The sequence below is a fragment of the Meleagris gallopavo genome, chromosome 10 (genome assembly GCF_905368555.1).
Source record: "Meleagris gallopavo chromosome 10, MGAL_WU_HG_1.1, whole genome shotgun sequence".
Classification (NCBI taxonomy): domain Eukaryota; kingdom Metazoa; phylum Chordata; class Aves; order Galliformes; family Phasianidae; genus Meleagris; species Meleagris gallopavo.
The window spans coordinates 8,006,861-8,026,505 of record NC_139413.1 but is presented as its reverse complement, the minus strand read 5'-3'; the positions used below and the strand labels follow the sequence as shown (position 1 = coordinate 8,026,505).

General features: G+C 37.6%; 1 protein-coding gene across 8 annotated transcripts; it reads left to right on the top strand.

Annotated features, from left to right (window-relative positions):
• The first annotated feature begins 534 nt into the window (after positions 1–534).
• ZBTB41 (zinc finger and BTB domain containing 41) lies at positions 535–19,541 on the top strand. Of its 8 annotated transcripts, XR_014885171.1 has the most exons (13): positions 1,014–1,176; positions 1,817–3,052; positions 4,329–4,536; positions 5,265–5,334; positions 7,485–7,632; positions 8,276–8,405; positions 10,261–10,356; positions 10,916–11,022; positions 12,429–12,534; positions 13,611–13,699; positions 14,363–15,133; positions 15,328–15,406; positions 16,258–19,541. XR_014885171.1 is itself a non-coding variant. In XM_085231452.1 (11 exons), the coding sequence occupies exons 2-11, from the start codon at positions 1,933–1,935 to the stop codon at positions 15,004–15,006; spliced, it is 2,718 nt and encodes a 905-aa protein (XP_085087578.1). In that variant the 5' UTR covers positions 535–871; positions 1,817–1,932; the 3' UTR covers positions 15,007–19,541. The 8 variants fall into 8 exon arrangements, 5 of the variants coding, with proteins under 5 accessions (XP_085087578.1, XP_085087581.1, XP_085087577.1 ...); XR_014885169.1 differs by having other exon boundaries at positions 15,328–19,541; XR_014885170.1 differs by having other exon boundaries at positions 14,363–15,406.
• The last annotated feature ends 104 nt before the right edge of the window (positions 19,542–19,645 follow it).

Genomic DNA, 19,645 nt, shown 5'->3' with positions numbered 1-19,645 from the left:
AATGAGAACAATAATGTAAATGACCTCCAGTAACAATCTGACTCTTTGCCATAGAAACATCTCCCAGGTATACGTGGAAACATAAAATCTTACGTAGAAATAACGATGTTGACTATCTACATGAATATTTCCATGCCAGGCAACAAGAATGGAAAATTCTGGTCCTTGATAATGCAGTAAAGACTGAAAAACACCGGAATCCCACTACCACAGGCAGTGACAAGCAAGTACAGCTCAGACCTGTTCTGCACAAGTCTCCCGGCCTGGCTACTCCTGAAGGAAACGTACTGCTATTGGCTGCTCTTACGACTTAACAGTGCCTATTTTTATTCACTTCAGAAGCAGCCTTTGAAAGAACTGACAGACGAAATAATTAAAATACTGATTTTACTGTGCAATTACAGTGAGAAATGAATTTGAGTGTTGAATAATTCTAGACTTCAATTACAAAGCGGGAGGGTTGTGAGCACAGCACAACAACAGCCACGAGGTGACGAATACTTTGAGAATGTCCGGTATTTTTATTGGAAGAAAGAAAGCAGTATCTGAAGGTCACGCACAGCTCCTGGGAGCCACCCACGGCTGATCTACAGCTGCTGCGGAGCGGGACAGCTGCTGGGCCCCAGGTTCGGATGCCGCGCCCCCGTCTCCTTCGTGGTAGCTCGTGATAGCGGCGCTGCTCCCACAAGCTGCAACCCGCCGCTGCCCGCCGCTTTTAGTTCGGGAGAGCCGCGAAGGAGCGCTTAGGAACGCATAGGAGACGCTGTAGCAGCCAAATGATGTCACAGAGAAAACGCTATTTGTAGTGTGGAAGTTTCAAGTCACGCGCGCGGGGCAGCTGTTGAAGCAGAACGTCACTCGCTTTTTCACGGTATTTGAACGCTCGGGCTCCGCTGTCGGAGCAGCTGTTTGAAATGTCACCGCGCTCACAGCAGCCCGCCAACCCAGCGCTGCCAGCAGCGCGCACCGCAGCCCGGCCGCCGGGGGGCGCCGCGCGATAGATAGCATCGGCGCACGCTCAGTAGCGACAGCGTCGCTGCCTCCCGCTCGTTGGCGCGGGGAGCGCGGCTGCGCGCTGCGCCGGGACCCGGAAGCGGCGGAAGCGGTCGCGGGGCGGTGCGGGAGCAGCGGCGTTCAGCGGCCGAGCGCGTCCACGGAGCGCCCGGCGCCGCGCTGGTGTGTGGGGCCGCGGCAGCGCGGAAGGGGCGCGCCGGAGGGCGCGGGAGGGCGCGGCCATTTTGTGTCTCGCTCGGCGGGGTGGGGGAGCCGGTGAGGGGGGCGGGCCCGAGGCGCCCTCTTTGCTCCCGGGCGCGGCGCCTCAGGGCCCCGTCGCCGTCCTTCGGGCGAGGAGCTTCGGCCTTACCCAGGGCTTCGCGGCGGTTTTGCCGGAGGGGAACAAAGGCGGCGGGCCGGGCGGGGCCGGGCGAGGCGGGGAGCGGCCTGGCGTTGGCGGTGACAGGCGCGGGGACGGGGCCGCGCCCGGCGGGACGTTGGTGGAGGCTGCGCTCCGTGCGGGGCTGTAATAATAATAGCGCACTTGGTGCGGTAAGAATAGCGCGCTGCCGTCGCGCAGTATTTCACGGGCTATATGCGTCTGCGAGGCTGTGAGCTGGCCGCGTCGCCTCCCGCTTCTAATAATAGGCGGCAGCAGCGCGCTCGCTCGGTGCGGTGCGGTGTGGCGGCCTGCAGTGGGACAGGGCGTCCGGGCTCCGTAAGTGCTTCAAGTGTTTTTTAGAGCTGAGTGCGGTGCGGAGGGCGTGGACCTAAAGGGAGTTACGACTGAATGCTAAATGCTGTTGTCGTAATTCTTTTGCAGATTATGAAATTGCTGTTAGGTATTTTCTCAAGGAAGTCTGGCGCGGAAGCAAGTCTCCAGGGGAATTCTGTGTCAGTCACCTATGAAGCTCCTGGTTTTAAAGTTGTGCTTCTGCAATGAAGAAAAGGAGACGGCTCGCTGCAAATGTAAACGAAAAGGTTCGCCTTGGCCATGAGAAAGTTGCTTCGGATCAGATTCTTGTAGTAGACTGTGCCCAGGAAATTGTCTCCAAGTCTGCAGAAATAGCTCCTGCAGATCAGCTTGAATCTGCCCCAGAACTTTCACCCTCATCGGAACAAAGGAAGCTCCTAAGCTCTTTACAGTACAACAAAAACCTGCTCAAGTACCTAAATGACGATAGACAGAAGCGTCCGTCATTTTGTGATTTACTCATAATCGTAGAAGGAAAAGAATTTAGTGCTCACAAAGTTGTAGTGGCTGTTGGGAGTAGTTATTTTCACGCCTGTTTAAGCAAAAATCCAAGCACTGACGTCGTCACGTTAGATCACGTAACTCATTCTGTCTTTCAGCATTTGTTGGAGTTTCTGTACACCTCTGAGTTCTTTGTATATAAAAATGAAATTCCACTGGTGCTGGAAGCGGCAAAATTTTTAGATATTATAGATGCAGTGAAGTTACTGAATAATGAAAGTGTTTCTAGCATACAGTCCGATGTGGTAACTGACACACCTACACCTGTAGAAACGCTAAACGAGCTGACCGGTAAACTGTTGAATAGTCATCAGTGCACTTTCTGTGGTCGAAGTTTTTGTTACAAGAAGTCTTTAGAAAATCATTTGGCTAAAGCCCACAGATCCCTTTCACTGGAGAGAAAACATGGGCTAAAAATGGTTGAGAAAGCAGGCTTTTCCACTCGACGGTCCACGAGAAACCGTAAGTGTCCGGTTAAATTTGATGAGAGCGATAGTGAAAGTGATGATGCATCTGACAGCAATTTGGAAAAAGTCAGTTCTGACAAGGAAACATCTGATAGAAGTGAGTTTGAAGACAGTGGAAGTGAATGCAATGCTGATGAAGAAGGACAGGAGGAAGAAATGTCGGGTGAAGATTCAGACACTGAAGAGCAAAGTGAAAAAGAACATGATACTGAGGAGGGTTCTGAGGTAGCTGATTCCGTGGGAAGTATTCCTGAAGGCTTAGCTCCGGTCATCATTCAGAGCAGTAACAAAAAACTGCTGCAGTGTCCCAAGTGTGACAAAAAGTTTGATCGAATAGGTAAGAACAAGCAAATTGGGTAGCTCTCTCTTCTTTATTCCATGTGGGGGTGCTAATTGTACAGGGGATAAAGGAGCTGTTTCACGGAGGATGAAGATTGGAATTTCTGGGCGACACCCTTTAGAGCACTGGGAAAGAAACCATTCCTCCTAGCATCAGGACTTTTTTTCTTATAATAGCTGCATTGTTCCTTTCATCCTTTTGAAAGTTTGTACAACGGGAGGTTTGTGGTGTGTGTTAGTTCCTACTTAGAGCAGCGTGTTTAGCTTGCTCTTGTTCAAAAAGTTGTTCAATGCGACTCTTAGAACTGTTTTGTTTTCCTGATCTGTTTGTTTTCTTTTTAATTGACTGTAGCATAAAAAATATACTTGTGAATTATTTTGGCTTTTCTACACAACTTGTCATTTTGAAAGTACTTTGGTTAGTTGAGTTTATCAACAGTTGTGTCTTTGGTGTTATCCACATTTTATAGAGGGGATACTGCAACTGAGGTGAAATTAATTTCCCAAATCCTAAGTTATGTAATAATAGCTGTTCAGTATTAGAACATCAAGACTTAACCTGTACTTCAAATGTCATGTCTTAAAATTAAAGGTAATCAGGAAAATTTCTTGACATGACACCTTTCCTTTAAATACTGAAAGGCTATTGTGCAGAAATAAATGGGTTGTGAAGATGTCGTGTTGTGTGTTTTGAACTTTCATGCATTGGAGGCTCTTTTTGCCCTTTTGTGACTAAACATTCTAGGTTTTCTGCTAAAAAAAAAAAAAAAGCATGAGAAATAACATTAATTAAAGTGATATATACAGTATTTCTTTGTAAGCTTGTATTACCATAGGTTTTATTATTTGAAAATACCTTTCTTAAAAATACCAGTTTGCTGCTAAGGCAAACTGAAAGCTGTTCTGAAAAGGCAGTGTAATGAAAGTACTCAGTACGTCCAGTGCTTGGAGAGTAGAGTAGGCTGTAGGGTTGAACAGGTGGGATTCAAAATTCTTGCACTTACTTAACAGTAATACAGAGCAATTGTATTTTTACTCTTAATTTTACAAATAGCAATGATGGAAGTGTATGGAGGAACCTTACATGAAATCCATAAGTGATCGTTGTGCAGCTTTCAGTGGTGTAAAACAATAGAAGCCTGTAGATGTGTGTGGGAGGTACCTAGACCTTCTCTGAATTATTCTAGAATTTAGAATCAACCCCCAAACTTGTACTGTAGATGATACCTGTTATATTTACGCTAATAAATACTTTTTTTCCTGTTGTTATGTAGGCAAATATGAGAGCCATACTCGTGTACACACGGGTGAGAAGCCTTTTGAGTGTGATATATGTCATCAACGCTATTCAACGAAGTCCAACCTGACGGTGCACAGAAAGAAACACTCTAGTGATACAGACTTTCATAAAAAGGAGCACAAGTGTCCATACTGCAATAAGCTGCATGCAAGCAAGAAGACGTTAGCAAAGCACGTGAAGAGGCAAGTATGAGCTAATTTGACTCATGTTTCTGAGGAATTGTTTATGCAAACAGCATTTTTTTGCTTTATTTATATAATTGGTTGTAAGTATCTTTTCAAAGGCCCTAGGGATTAGCAATGTCAAACTAACTTGCCATGTAGAGTGCACGAGAACTGACTGAATAGCAGTTCCGCAGCAGTCTGTAACTATTACAGTACCGTAGGTTTTTAGGTAAATATTAGAATGCTCAGATTAGCTATTAGAGTCAGTCAGAACAGAAGTCTTCATAGTTAATTATCTGTTTGGTGTTTTTTTTTTTTTTTTTTTAATTTGAAGGAAGAATGAAAGGCCGTTAATTTTATATGTTAATACTGTACTGTTGGTGATAATAGATGGATAAACAATTTCCCTCCAAAGTCTTTTGGATTAATAAATTGTTTATGACAAGTCTAATTAAAGATATTCATATTTATGTATCACTTTTTTCTCTTTTTTTGTAAATATCCACGAAGTGTTCTAGTTTAGACTGTCCTTTGTATCACCAGTTGTCATATGGGATTCTAAGGGAGTCTATAGTCAACGCTGTTTTCAAGTTACTTGTGCTTTTAGAACTGCTTAATTATGATTCTCATGTTCTGCTGTTTGGTCAACTTTTATGGCATGTGGGGTTTAGAAATAGATATTTAGTATTTGGGTGATCTTCATCTTATGAAGCTAAGAATGCTTTCTGCTGCTGTCCTTCCCTTAGGTTTCATCCAGAGAATGTGCAAGAATTTCTTTCTATTAAAAAGACTAAGAGTGAAGGTTGGAAATGCGATGTAAGTAGTACTTCAGTAGTTCTGATTTTTTCATATAGGTACTAAGCTGTTTTGTGACCTGAATGCTGAAGTGAAAATAAGGTATATTTTTCTCTGAAATTTCAGCAAGCTTGATAAGTATACATTTCTTCTTTATGTGTGGATTTAAAGGCTGAATTTTGTTCTTTGTGTTCAGTTTGTGACTAAGTAGAGCACCAAGCTGAATTCTAAAATAGTTTGAAGGGCCTGTTTTTTCATGTGGTTAGCTATTACTTTTATTGAAGTACATCAATTTGCGGATGATTAAACTTGAGAGTTATGAATACTTAAACAATGGAGTATTTGTTCTTCTGTTAATTACACAATTCAAGCACTGACCTTAAAGTATATGTTTTCGGAAGGCTTTGAAGGTGTACGTTTAAGTATGAGATGTTTTTTCATTTAGCTGCATATGCATGTCAAGAGAACTGTAAATTTGTGTGAAATCTATTTCTAGATTTAGAATCATAGAATACTTTCCATCATTTTCTGCAAAAGTGTGTGTATGTGAAATTAGATCTACTGTAAAAAGAAAAGTACAGAATTTCCATTCATTCTCTGTCTGCTGCCAGATGACGTTTTAAGGTTTTAAATGTGGTTTTCTGTTTTTAAGGTAATCAGTATGCGTTTATTTTTAGTCAGGACAGTTGTTTTTGTTTAGCTAACTGCTGTAAGCATCTATATGTCTAATACTAGGTGCTGTAACATGATATAATTACTAGTCTCACTTTGTTTATGAACTTTGGCTTGTAAACATACAGGAGAAGGTGGGGAGATATCAACTGTAGGGATCAGTAGTGTTCATTCTGCTGGTGACTGCAGCATGGTTTGGAGGTATTGCATGGCTGCCTGAGGCTGTACTCTTCCAGACGAAGTTATGTTGTATGAACATATTACAGATTCCATTTGCTCCTAAATAAGAAACGTTTTAAGAACAGGAATTAATCGTACAGCTGTGTACAGGAGATGACTGTCTATCTCTGTTCTGCCCTCGTGAGCCCTCATCTGGAGTACTATGGGGTCTGGGGCCCCCAGTACAGGAAAGATGTGGCACTATTGGAGAGTGTCCAGCGGAGGGCCAAGGAGATGATCAGAGGGCTGGAGCACCTCTCCTGCAATGACAGGCTGACGGAACTGGGTTTGTTCTGCCTGGAGAAGAGAATGCTGTGAGGAGATCTCATTGCTGCCTTCCAGTATTTACAAGGGGATCATAAGAAGAAGGGAAGTCAACTTTTTACTAGGGTAGACAGTGATAGGACAAGGGGGCATGGTTTTAAGCTCAGGGAGGGAAGGTTCAGATTAGATGTTGGGGAAGTTCTTTACTATGAGAGTGGTGAGGTGCTGGAACAGGCTGCCCAGAGAGGCTGTGAATGCCCCATCCTTAGAGGTGTTCAAGGCCAGGTTGGACAGGGCCCGTGGCAGCCTGGTCTAGTACCAGATCTGGACATTGGTGGACCTGGCTGCGGCAGGGGGTTGAAACTTAATGATCCTCGGGATCTCTTACAACCCAAACCATTCTATAATTCTATTCTGTGAGTCTTACTTTAATAACAGCTAGTAATTCCTACTCCTTTAGGCTTTGATTATTTTAAAGTTGCAAATATTCTGTGTCTCTAATGCATATTTTGAGATTATATTTTTCTGTTGGGATTTGTGTTCGCTCTTTAAAAACATGCTATCAGACAATTTCCCAGTCGAAATAAGGAATAGGTATGACACTAGTTCTACAGTGGCTTATGCTGCAGAAGAAGCTTTTATCACTGCCCCACGTAGGTGTGTGTTTTACTGTCTGAAAACAAACCAAAACTGTTTGTTTTATATATATATATATACATCTATATGTATATATATTTTTAGTTGGGTTGGTTTCTTTTCAGGAATAAGAGTGCTAAACATTAGAGTTGGTAGAAAGAGGGGAGGGTGGAGTGTGTGGCTGTTTACAGGATGCCAGTATGTTAGTTTGATTTCATTTGATTTGTGTCCTAATTTGCATAGCGTAATATATTAGGATTTATGTAGACTCAGGTTTTTCTCTGCAGAGAGCAGGTGGAGTAAACTGTTACAAGTTGATAAATAAGGAAAAAATGTGTTAATAATGGAAGAATTTTTGACAAAACATATTATCGTTTTAGATTTGTAAGAAGTCCTTCACTCGCAGACCTCATTTAGAAGAGCATATGATCCTTCACTCTCAGGATAAACCATTTAAGTGTACCTACTGTGAAGAGCACTTTAAATCCCGATTTGCAAGACTGAAACATCAAGAAAAATTCCATCTCGGTATAGAAACCTCCTTCTGACATGTAAACAATAGATTTAAAGTAAAACTTCCTCCACCACTGTATGTCCTGATCAGTTTGGTTTCTAATTCATCCGCCCCTTTCTTTTCCAATTCCTTCTCTTTTGGATTTAATTTTTTTAACTTTCCGTTCAGCTGTCTTTTTGAGATATTGTATTGTATCTACATCATATCTGCTGGGGGGAGGATTAAGTTTACTTCTGTGTTTTAAAAGCTTTTTGTGTATATTGGTTCTCGGCTGTTGAGTCAGATTCTCCCTGAAGTTTTCCAGAGACCTTCTTACTACCAGATATTTACACCAGCTAGGAACTGGGGAATAGATGGTGTCAGCAATGAGAATTTGGGTTTTGGAGCAGTTAAAGTGAGCTTGAATATTTTGACTAATCATTCTAATTTTTGCTTCACAGTCATTATACTTGCCAAAATAACTGGTATTAGGAATTAAGGGGTAGTTCAAGGAAGTTTAATTAAACTGCACTGACTGTACTAAACATCAATCATTTATTAGAAGCATTTTTTTCTTTGATTTGTAAATTGATCAAGGTTTTTACGAGTCACTAATGTGTGTATCTTGTTTGGCTTAACTGACGGATAACAATACTATGTGTGTCTGTTTACCATTAGGGCCTTTTCCCTGTGACATTTGTGGGCGACAGTTTAATGATACAGGAAATCTGAAACGCCACATAGAATGTACTCACGGAGGAAAGAGAAAATGGACTTGTTTCATCTGTGGGAAATCTGTTAGGGAACGGTAAGGAGGTGCATGACTACTTGAACTTCTGCATTACAGAAATACACAGCATAAGTTCTAGTTTTGACTTTTTAATGTAAAGGAAGCCGTTTCAGAGGGGTAGTAGGTCAAAACTCAGTGTAAGAGGCACAGGTAACACAGTTTACTGATGACCAGTAACAGCTGTGCGTAATGTAGTTATGAAGCAGAATTTTATTAAAGGTGTTTTACCTCTCACCCACTTCAGTTAGGGATCCTGTATTTGCCAGAACATCTTGCATTTGTTTGGGAAGAGTTTTCTGCCTTAGATCTCTTGGTAAATGCACTGATGAGGACGGGAAGGCGATGAGTACTGGTGAGAGTGGCTGAGAAGGAATTGGACTTTTGCAAAGAGTTTCATGGAAGATGGAATAATAAACTGTAAAACCTTTGCTACTGTTTCTCTGAATGGAGAAGAATGTTGTTAGTTTGACTGTTTGGAAAAACTGAAGTTCCAAATGTTGACTAATAAATTCTATTTTTGTTCACATGTGTAAGTAGCATGTAGTAGCAAATGCCATAAACTTTTAAGTGTAGTGCAGTCCCTCAGTGCCTTGTTTCCACTAGCAAACCGTCAAAATTGAACACACATTTCTGTTCCAGGTATGTGAATTAAAAAATGTAAGTTTTCATTAGTTGTTATCATTGCTTCAGTGCAGGTATTAATCGGTGCAGTGTTCTATGAAGGGATATCATCTTCAAATGTTTCCAAATAGTGACTTATTTCGGTTCTGATAACAGTCAGCTGGTGTTTTTTTCATTTGAGAAAAGCAAGCTTCATGTCAGTGAATAAGATTCTAGTGAGTTTTCCATAGAGAATATCTATTGAAAAGATCTAAGTTTATCTATACTGGAGCCTGTTTTCTTGATTTATTTTCTTATCTTAGTGTCTGATAAAGTTGCCTGGAATAATTACAAGAAGAATATTTGTCCCTAACAGATTTTTGTGATGATGTGTGTTACCTAGTACTTTAATCAGTAGGATATACACGTGTTAAAACATTCTAATGCGATAATGAAATAGTGAACAAACAGTAGAAGACAGTCTTATAATTCTATGAAGTTCAATTTGAACTGCAGGAGGTTTTTTTTTTTTTTTAAAGTCAATATATATTTATACATTTCAAGTTTCATTTAAATTATGCAGTGCAGTTGAATATTGAAACATTACTGCTTGAATTAGAAATAACTTTTTTGTGTAAAACGTAGAATATCCTTGACTAATAACATTTTTAATAGGAACTGGTAATAGATTGAAGAACTTTCTTTTTATTTAATTCATACACATACCAGTTCTGTATATTGAATTTTATTTTCCAATTCCTTTGCTCAATAAGGATTGCTACCAGTATGCACTTGTAGTTTTTTGCTCTTTGCAAAGGTAATAGGAAAATAAACTTGCAAACATACATACTTACCTGTATACACAAAGTACTTCTGTACATTTAAACTAGCTCTGTGAGGAATTAAGGTAATAGATTTCCATGATCTGGATCTCCTTCTATTTTGATAATAAATCTTAGAGATACGCAGTGACATATTACATAGAAGATACTGTCAAAATTGATGTTTTTTTCAAAATATGTTGTCCAAGCGTATGTTGGGATGATGTTTTGTTTCTTTGGTGATATTGTGTCCAAATTCAGCTGCTTCAGCAAATTGTAGATGTCTGGGGTACTATCTTTGGATGTATGCGTGTGTGTATTTGCATAATTTGAGATAGTTATTTGGATATGTTTTGATCTATCAGAATTAAACTGAGAAAATGATGACCTATTTTACTTCAAAGTGGCAGTGACATTGCTTAAAATTGAATTCCGCTGCCTTTTTAAAACAGAACAACTTTGAAAGAGCATCTGAGAATTCACAGTGGAGAGAAGCCTCATCTTTGCAGTATTTGTGGGCAGAGTTTTCGTCATGGAAGCTCTTACAGGTACAGATTTTTATCAGATAGAATGCTGAAGTGTCTCATTAGGTGATTTATTCACTTTGTCAGCATAATAATTTATAGTGTGTTTTGATGTATTCTGAGAGCATTAGTACATGCTTTAATCATGCTTAAATTTTGAATATGCATTAATAATATGTGAGAAATCATTCATTTTTTAAAATACAAAATATATTAGCGGTTTCAGCACAGAATCCCATACGAATTTTGCATTAAAGTTGAGTATCCTGCATTTGTGAAAACACTTGAATCTTCATTAATCAGAGAGAAATTAAGTGGAGGACTGAAATATTGTGTTAAATTAATTTCAGATGTGAGAGTCGAGCTCTGCCCTCTTGCTTTTTCAGAGTCATTAAGAATATTTCAACTAAATGTTATTTCCTGATATTTGCGAGAAGCTTTAAAAAATGAATTTTCTGATAATTCTGCATTGGAGTAGCAGGACGGATTATATTAACAAAGTTGTGTTTGGTGGCTGCATGACTATAAATTTCCAAATTTTGAGCAGTGACGTGAAAGTAAATTTGTCTCTATTGTAATACAGACTTCACCTAAGAGTCCATCACGATGACAAGAGATACGAATGTGAAGAATGTGGGAAAACATTTATTCGGCATGACCATCTGACAAAACACAAAAAAATACACTCAGGTAGGCATGTGCTTTGAAGATAGTCTCAGAAACAGCTACTTTCAACTAAACATATTACGGATTTTCTCCGGTGTATATCTGTGTGGTCGTTTTGACCAAGTGCTTTTAAGGTCTGCTTCAGTAGAGTTAACCTTACATGTTCTCAAAGTTTATGTGCTAAATGTTTCCTCCATGTTAACCTAGAAAGCCAAGGGACAGTCAAAAACATGTAACATCGAATTGCTTTAAACTATAATAATAATAAAAAAAGCAAAAGTGAAAAAGGAGGATTTTTTTTTTAATGAGTTCAGATTTCTTTTTTTTAATAGCAATTTTGTGAAACTTTAATACCGCAACAAAGAAGAAGCTGTCACAGTCTCTGTCATAGTTTGTACGCTGATCACTTTAATGTAAAAACATCCAGGAGGTGTTTCTAAAGTTCTCTGTTATGGAGAAGGAGGAAGAAAGGAAAGTGGTGGTTGTCAGCCCTGGAAACAGCCAGAAGGAAGAAATAAAAACATCTCGCAATTGTACTGAGTCCAGAAAGGTTACAGAATATATAGGTAGAGCAAAGATTCACTAGGCACTCTCTTAAAACGGAGTCCAAAGGGAACATGGCCTTCTACTAGGCAAAACACTTCATAGGCAGCATGAAAATATGAAAGTGATCAGAGTCCAAGCTTCCTGAGCCTGTTCTTTGAAGGACGGCTTCTTTTTTGGAGTTCAAAATCATAATGTTTGCTATAAAATAAAGAAATCTTTTTGAAAACTCGAGTACAAAAAAAAAAATCCTCTTTTCTACTCTATTTGCTTTTTCCCCCTCTAGAAAGTTACATTCTTTGACTGTCCACACTCCTCCTACTTACATGAGAAGGAACATTCTGCCACTATTTGGAAGATCTCAAGATGACTAAAAAGAATCAAGATTCTTTTAAGCAGCAGAATAAAAGAAAAAGGTAACTATGTAAATCAGGATAATAAGATAAATGCTGTGAAGCAATTCTGAGTTCTAAAAATTAGAGGCTGAAAATATGTTAAAACAAGCTTTTATAGCCTCTGATTTACTGAATATACAACATTTCCGACTGTAAAGAGGAGAGTAGATTCCTAGTCATTTGTTTGTACCTCTTGTGCAGTGAGAGTCTGGTGAAGTGTCCCTTAACTCATGAAAAATGAATTTGTTTGTAGGAATGAGGATAAGGTCAGTTATACTCATGAACAAGAAATGGTAAAAATCTTTGCTCTGATAGAAATACCCTACTTTTTGAACTTTGTTCTTTGATAGCAGATAATCCTTTGGTATAAAAATCAAGGAAGGTATGGAAGAGTTTGATATGGATCCAGTCTATTTGTTATTAACTGTCCAAGAGTCGTAATCATAAGTTCCAGAAGGTTTAACCAAAATGTATTGAATTTTGCCTTTAAAGGTGAAAAAGCACACCAGTGTGAAGAATGTGGGAAATGTTTTGGCCGTAGAGATCACCTCACTGTTCATTATAAAAGTGTTCATCTAGGAGAAAAAGTTTGGCAGAAGTAAGTGTTGGCGATTCTAATAACTGCATAAATACATCTGTAACATAACTGGTTTTGTTAAGACTTGCATGTTCATGCAGCACTGTAGTTATCTGTGTCTGTTATGTGCATTACCTTTGTCCTTGGTAAAGATACCATTATAGTTTGAAATGGGTGTCAGAAAATGGCCTTTGCAATTGAAGTGAGTTCTTTTCTTTGTAGTGTAATGAAGGTTAAAAAAAAAAAAAATTAAAAAAATTATAATTCCATAGAAGTCTATCAGATAATTGTTTTGGTGTTGTTCTAAATTCTAAATGAACGGTTTGTTGTAATATTTCTTACTATCATTACATACTATTTAAGAGTGAATTATTAGACATCGTTTGAGCACTGTAGTAACTTCCACTCTTACCTATTTGAGAAGCTGGAAGTAGATTGTTGATTCTGAAAGGAGATAATTACTTTGAAAACCTACATATTTCTATGCATTTAAAATGCAGCAGGGTTTTTAAATTATTGAGTTCCAAAAATGAGCTTTTCAGAGATGTCCAAGTAAACTGAAATTATTTGTTTTTCAAATAATGTATTTCAACTGCTTGTACTCAACACTGTGGAAGCCTTTATGTCTATGTTGGAAGCAGAGTAAATTGTCCTATCATTTTATGCTTTTTTTGTGGAGAGTTTTTTGGTCTTTTTTTTTTTTTCTTCTTGGTAGCCTGTAGGCAGAACCATTCCTAATAATTAATTTATGGCATAATTGTACCAGAGTGAAAGCCTTGAGTGGGTGTTAGTCAAAAATGGTACTGAAGGACATATTTGGGAAAAGGAAAAAAGTTTTAGTAGACTTTGCTCCTTGAATGTTAGTTGTCAATCCCAGCGGAGATTATGAGTTTTAGTTTGGGAGAACTAATTGGCTTTATTGTCACACAGATGATGAAAAATATGAATATAATATGAATATAAGGAAGTTTGGAAACCTGGATTTCCATCTCTTTTGCAGTTAAAAAACTTCAGAAAGGACTGTGCACATAGTTTTTTTTTCCGGAACTACTAACAGTAAAGCTATCTAACCTGAAATCTATTTTTTTTCTTTAAAGATATAAAGCAACGTTTCACCAATGTGAAGTCTGCAAGAAAGTTTTTAAAGGAAAATCAAGTTTGGAAATGCATTTTAGAACACATTCAGGTAAAAACCAAAAATGCATGGGAACTTATTTTTGTACTTCAAAATTGACGGTATTACTTTAATTTATTACAGTTGTTAAGCGTTCAGAATAAGAGTAGCAGGATGCTGCCACACATATTCTTCATCATATGCGTTGGTTCTTTCTGAGTACTGCCTTCTGAACTTGAAATGTTGAGAAATCTCAGCATAGGTTTGTGGTATGTCTTCACCCCCAGACTGCCTAATCAGTTTAGGGGTACAGAGAATGCTATGTTTCAACTGGTAATCTGAACAAGGATCTGAAACCTATTTGAAGGGTTTCTATCTTCGGAGAAAGTCATCATCCGTTCAAAATGTGAAGTATAAACTAAGCTTATTTAATAGTGGTGCTGTAACGGTTGAAAGACAGTTTTTTTTTTTTTTTTTTTCTTTTGTAGTTTGCTTTATATTCTGATTGTTTTTATGACAGAAATCCCAAATATTGGGAGAAGGGTATGCCAAGCATAACTTCCAAACTTTCAAGGGCTCCCTTGATTCCTGAATTGTTGTTAAGCATATGCTCTTTGTTTTCAGTACGCTCATTTTATGCTGGGTTCCTATGCTATGTATAATTTATCTATTTATGTATAAGGTAGAGTTATTCAGAGTCAATTATCTTTACACCTTTTCTTTGCTTCATTATAGGTGAGAAACCATACAAATGTCAAATCTGTAATCAGTCTTTTAGAATTAAGAAGACATTAACAAAACACATGGTTATTCATTCAGATGCTCGGCCATTTAATTGCCAACACTGCAATGCAACATTTAAGCGAAAAGACAAGCTGAAATACCATATTGATCATGTTCACGGAACAAAGGCAGCAGAAGAGGCACTGACATCATCTTCAGAAGAAAAACTAGTCTCTTTACCAGTACAATACACTTCCGATGACAAAGTTTATCAAACTGAGGCTAAACAGTATGTGGAACAGTCCAAAACATATCAGTCGGAAGCCAAAACTTTGTTACAGAATGTATCTACAGAAGTATGCGTGCCGGTGACTCTGGTACCGGTTCAGATGCCTGATCCTCAAGCTGATCTAGTACAGCATACTACTCAGTCACATGGCATTCTTCCTCCACAGCACGAGCAGGCAGATTATCAACGTGCGACAGATCTGTCATTTCTAGAGAAATATACTCTTACTCCACAGCCTGCAAATATTGTTCATCCTGTAAGACCTGAGCAAATGTTGGATCCTAGAGACCAGTCATATCTTGGAACTTTACTGGGGCTGGATACAGCTCCTACTGTACAGAACATTTCAAACAATGAACATTCGTGATCAGAGCATAACATTCCACCTAATTTACTAAGCCATTAGCCAACAGGAGGCTGATATGGCAATTAAGATTTATATTTTGTATTTTATTTGGACTCGTGAGTCTTCTGCATAGTTTTTGGAAAAACAGGTTTGTTTACATGATATTTGAACATTTAGGCACACTGATGTATACAGAGAGTGTTTCTTGTGATTTTAAGAGTTTATAAAATATTATAGATGGTCTTTTAAAAATTATGCTCTGAAATATCTTTTAAGGATAGTTGCTGAGAAAATGTAATTATGTACCTGCCTATTAATTTAATTTTTTTTTTTGCCTTTCAGCATCTCACTGAGTTAAAGTTATAAGTGTAATAGAAAGCATACTGGAAGAAAAAGGATTGTATCAAATTCATTAGAAATGGTAAGCGTAGGCAGTAATACAAAACACAAACTTCAAATTATTTTTCGCTTGTAAATTAAAATTGAATCCTCAGGCATCTTTGGAGAGTTTTTAAATTTCTAAAGACTCTGGAGCCAAGTTAATGGAGGGAGCTAGATAATTCTGGAAAGTGATTTAGATATTTCAAGAACACAAAACAGGGAACTGTAAAGAACAACGGAAGTATAATTAGGCTACCTACATCTGGTCTGTTACTTTTTCTTTGGTCTTAACTATTGACTTATGTATGAAGACTTAGACAATATTTTTGTCTAATTTTCTGCCGTTAGCCCTATGCAATTTTAGTATACATTTTTCTTTTTCAGTCATGTTTGTTTTCTAAAGTGTCTCCCACACTCTTAGGTTTGAAAGAAATGTCATGTAGCCTAAAGACAGTCATAAAGAATTGGCGTGATTTATCCTTGTTAGAGCATCAGTTTTACCAGGATCCCTCTTAGCATGTTCATTTTCAAATTATCTGTGATGAAGAAATTTAAAGACGGTTATTTCCAGTACAGCATTCAACTGTTTTCTTTAAAAAAGAAATAATCACCAATCATAAATCTTTTGTGAGTTGCTAGCGATTTTTTTTTCCACTGTCTTGTGTTGTTTATAAAGCAAAATCAAGCTCTAGAGAGTATTCTATGTCTTAGTTATTTTTAGCTTTTTCTTTACTAGAAGTAAGGTTAAAAAAAAATAACCTATTTTTAACTATAAAGTCTAGTGTAATTTACCATGAAATCTAGTATAATTTAAGATCATTAAGCTCTCTATTTTAAGCCTAATTTAAGTTTTTCTTCTTTGTTTGTATTGTGAAAATTATGCCAAAGAAGATACTGGATATCATTTTATAACCTTCATTATTGCTCACAAGAATTATAGTCTAAGGTAAATTTTTCCCCAGCCTCCCCAGTAATCTGCTATTATTAAATTATTATATTAAAGTATCTTTAAAGTGGGAAACTGGATCTATATGAATTATTGTAACTGTTGGATTTTTCCAGTGACCTGAACACAACCAATCTGTGTTGAAAAGCTCTTTTATCATCCCTTTTCTGTAAACTGTAAACACTGAACTTTTCAAATCCTATTTAAATACTTTGGTGTGAGATTATTTTAGTTCCCATTTACTTCAGTGTTGAGCAGTTTGCAGGAGAGGGGTCAGAGCTGCCTGAATGTTCATACTTTGAAGCTTGTGCCCTATCGGATTCTTAGCACACCAAAGATTTCTGTTAGCTGTTAAGTAGTGGCAGAGTTATAGTATTTTAAGTGTTACCGATACTTAAATAGGACTTAGCCAAAGAAGCACAATAAAAGTCCTAAACTTTAAAAAGTTCAGTTTTTGAAACAGGACTATGGATGTTTAACTGTTCTATGTTTGTATCTCTAAAGTAAAATTTAGAGCTGTGCTCTGGGAATGTTCAGACTGACGTGCTGTAAAGATATCTGGTAAGAATCTGAATACTAGCAAATATACAGCAATAATGAGGCCTTTGAATGCCACCTTCTGAAAGGACGCTATCAAGTACTATCCTTCCTGCTTTCTAACTCCACCTCTATCTCCTTTCCTAAACAAACCAGTTTTCATCTTTACACTCCATGACTTGGAAACTACTGCTTTATCTGTAGTTTTCAAGTTTATATGTACATGTCATATTAGCATGTGTTGTGAAACATGAGTTCCATCATTTGTAATTGTACGATTAAAAGTAAACTGACATCTGTGGGGTCAGTGCAGTTCTCAGAATTAGAAGCCTGTTCATTATTTCTTGTCTCTTCTGGCCTACTACAGAAGTAGGTATTGTAGGATTTCGATAAAACAATGACTTAAAATTGGTTGGTAACTAACTTGTTTTCTTTTGAAGTCCAGTTCTTTTGCAAGGCATTCTAGTAAAATACTAGAAGAGAATTTAGAGCACGTTTACTTGATAATGTCCTTTTAATTTTTTTTTTTTTGATTGTGCCTTTTACGTATATTCTGATAATGGCTTTTTTCTGTAATTAGTTGATTATTCAGAAGGAGTTAAGGTCAATATCTTCTGAAGAGCTTCGTGTTTTTGGATGCCCAACAAGGAACAGATTATAACAAGGACTTACTTTTCAGGAAAAAACGAGCTCTGTCTTCACTGTTTGGATGGCCAGAAATACTAGTCATTCCTGGAAAAAAAAAAAAAAAACAATATACTAGTTCTTTGACATTCTTTTGTTTGCAGATAATCAGACTAGTTAATGTTTTAACCTGCTGGTCAGGCTGATCATTGCCAGTTGACAGTGAATAAAAATAGGGAATATTGCATAGTTTTTATTTTTAATATCACTAGCTATAACTCTTACGGCTTTACATCTATTCGTGTATAAGCTGTGTAAATTTTCATGGACTAGTACTTCATGTGGTGGATGGAAGTAGCTGATCTCTAGTGGCAGATGGTTCCTTTTGAGAGTTCTGAAATTGAAGGACAGAGCTCTGAACCTCACATCTGTGTGGGTCAGAACTCCTTAGGTGTCTAGTACCTCCATTTTAATACGTGTGTGTACTTAACAGTAGTCATGTCCTATTAACCTGGAGAGCTGTGTTGTATCTGGCTGCAATTGATTCAGTTGACTGATAATTGCCAAAGAAGGAAGCAGGTCTCTCAAAATGTCTAAAGAATGATGAGTGGCACATTGAAAGATGTTGGTCTTTTCCACATGCTGACCTTTGGGGAGAGGGATTGGACTCCACATCGGTGCTCCAAAATTCTACGTAGTTCTGAGAACTTACTGCACACATTCTGTAAACACTGAATTATGTGCATTTTGCTAGACAAATTTAGTAATTTCTAGTTGTTGATTGGATTGCTGTCCTTTCCTTAAATTGATTTGTCTATTCAGTTTTATTTATTTATATTGAAATTTACTGCTTGAGCACTGACACTTTTCCTACAGAGGTATCGTTGTCATGGCTTTTTTTTTTCTGAACATCAGTAATTGTAATGGTGATGATACATCTTCTGTAAGGTTCTGGTTTCCTTAAAATATTTAGTGCTACTTCAGTCCGCATTATTATTTGGGTAGCTGTTTTTAAAGATGGGTCAGGCCAAAACACTACTGCAAAAGATGGACTTGCCGTCATTAAAGAGCTAAACTTATTTTCATAGTAATAAATATGAAAGAGTATTTGCAACACTGAGGAATGACTCTTCAGTTCAATTAAAAATGATAATAATTATATCATTGTAGGAACTCGCACAAAGAAAAATGGCTGAATTGAGACGGTTATTGGTGATGATTTTTTTTTTTTTTTTTTTGCCCCTTGAAAACAACTGCAAAAAATCCATTATGTTTTCTTTCCTGTGTCAAGCATACTCACGTAGTAGGTTGCACTCTGCACGTAGTACATTTATCATGCTGCATTAGTGCATTGTCCTTTTTTTTTTTTTTTTTTAACTTTATCATCTCACAGTGATTCGGTTGTTTCATCATATGCATCAAAGAAGAAACTTGCAGAACATAGTGCAGGGCAGTCACTGTGTTAAGCCCATAGCGATCCTTTGCATAGTTTGTAAGAAATGGTTTGGTATAAAGGGATTTGAAGCATTAAATGACTTTTTTTTTTTTTTTTTTTTTTTAATCCCCCGGTACCATTTTGCTCATGTTTAAATGTTGGTCCTTTTATATGAAACAATAAGGTGAAAGAAACTCAATATTTTGTCACTGGTATATGAAATACTGTGTTTTAAATGTGGTCTGTATAGGTTGTTAATTTAGATGGAAGTCTTTAAAGTTGTCTTTTTAGGAGAAATTCTTTGCTGTAAGGTGAAGTTAGAAAGTGTACTGTAAATGTAGGGGTACTCAGTCCAACGTGTAATTTTGTTTGTTATGGAAAAGTAAAGTTCTTCTGTCTTAACATTGCTCGCTTCACAGGGCTTCTTGCAGTGGTGCTTGCTCTGTTTTGCTTTCTGCCTTTTCACTTTGAGCAGTGTAGGAACACACTATGGAAACAACGCTCTGTGTGTCTTTTTACTTCTACAACTCCTGAAAGATAAACAAAGATGAGGCAACATTTTTGTCACTCTTGTGTGTGTTACTTTTTATTTTAAAATATTTTGTAAATTAAATTTATTTAAAAAAAAAAAAAGCTTTGCTTCTGTTTGTTTGTTTTGAGGAAGCGGGAATACTTTAATGTCATGTTTTGTTGATTTATTTCTGTTACTATCTCATTTTTAATTAACCCCTGGCGCT

Excerpts from the sequence above, each read along its gene's own strand:
- ZBTB41 (XM_085231452.1), top strand. The coding sequence starts at position 1,933 with ATGAAGAAAAGGAGACGGCTCGCTGCAAATGTAAACGAAAAGGTTCGC. Across the intron at positions 11,023-12,428 it reads ACACAAAAAAATACACTCAG|GTGAAAAAGCACACCAGTGT; the intron begins GTAGGCATGTGC and ends TTGCCTTTAAAG. Across the intron at positions 13,700-14,362 it reads GCATTTTAGAACACATTCAG|GTGAGAAACCATACAAATGT; the intron begins GTAAAAACCAAA and ends GCTTCATTATAG.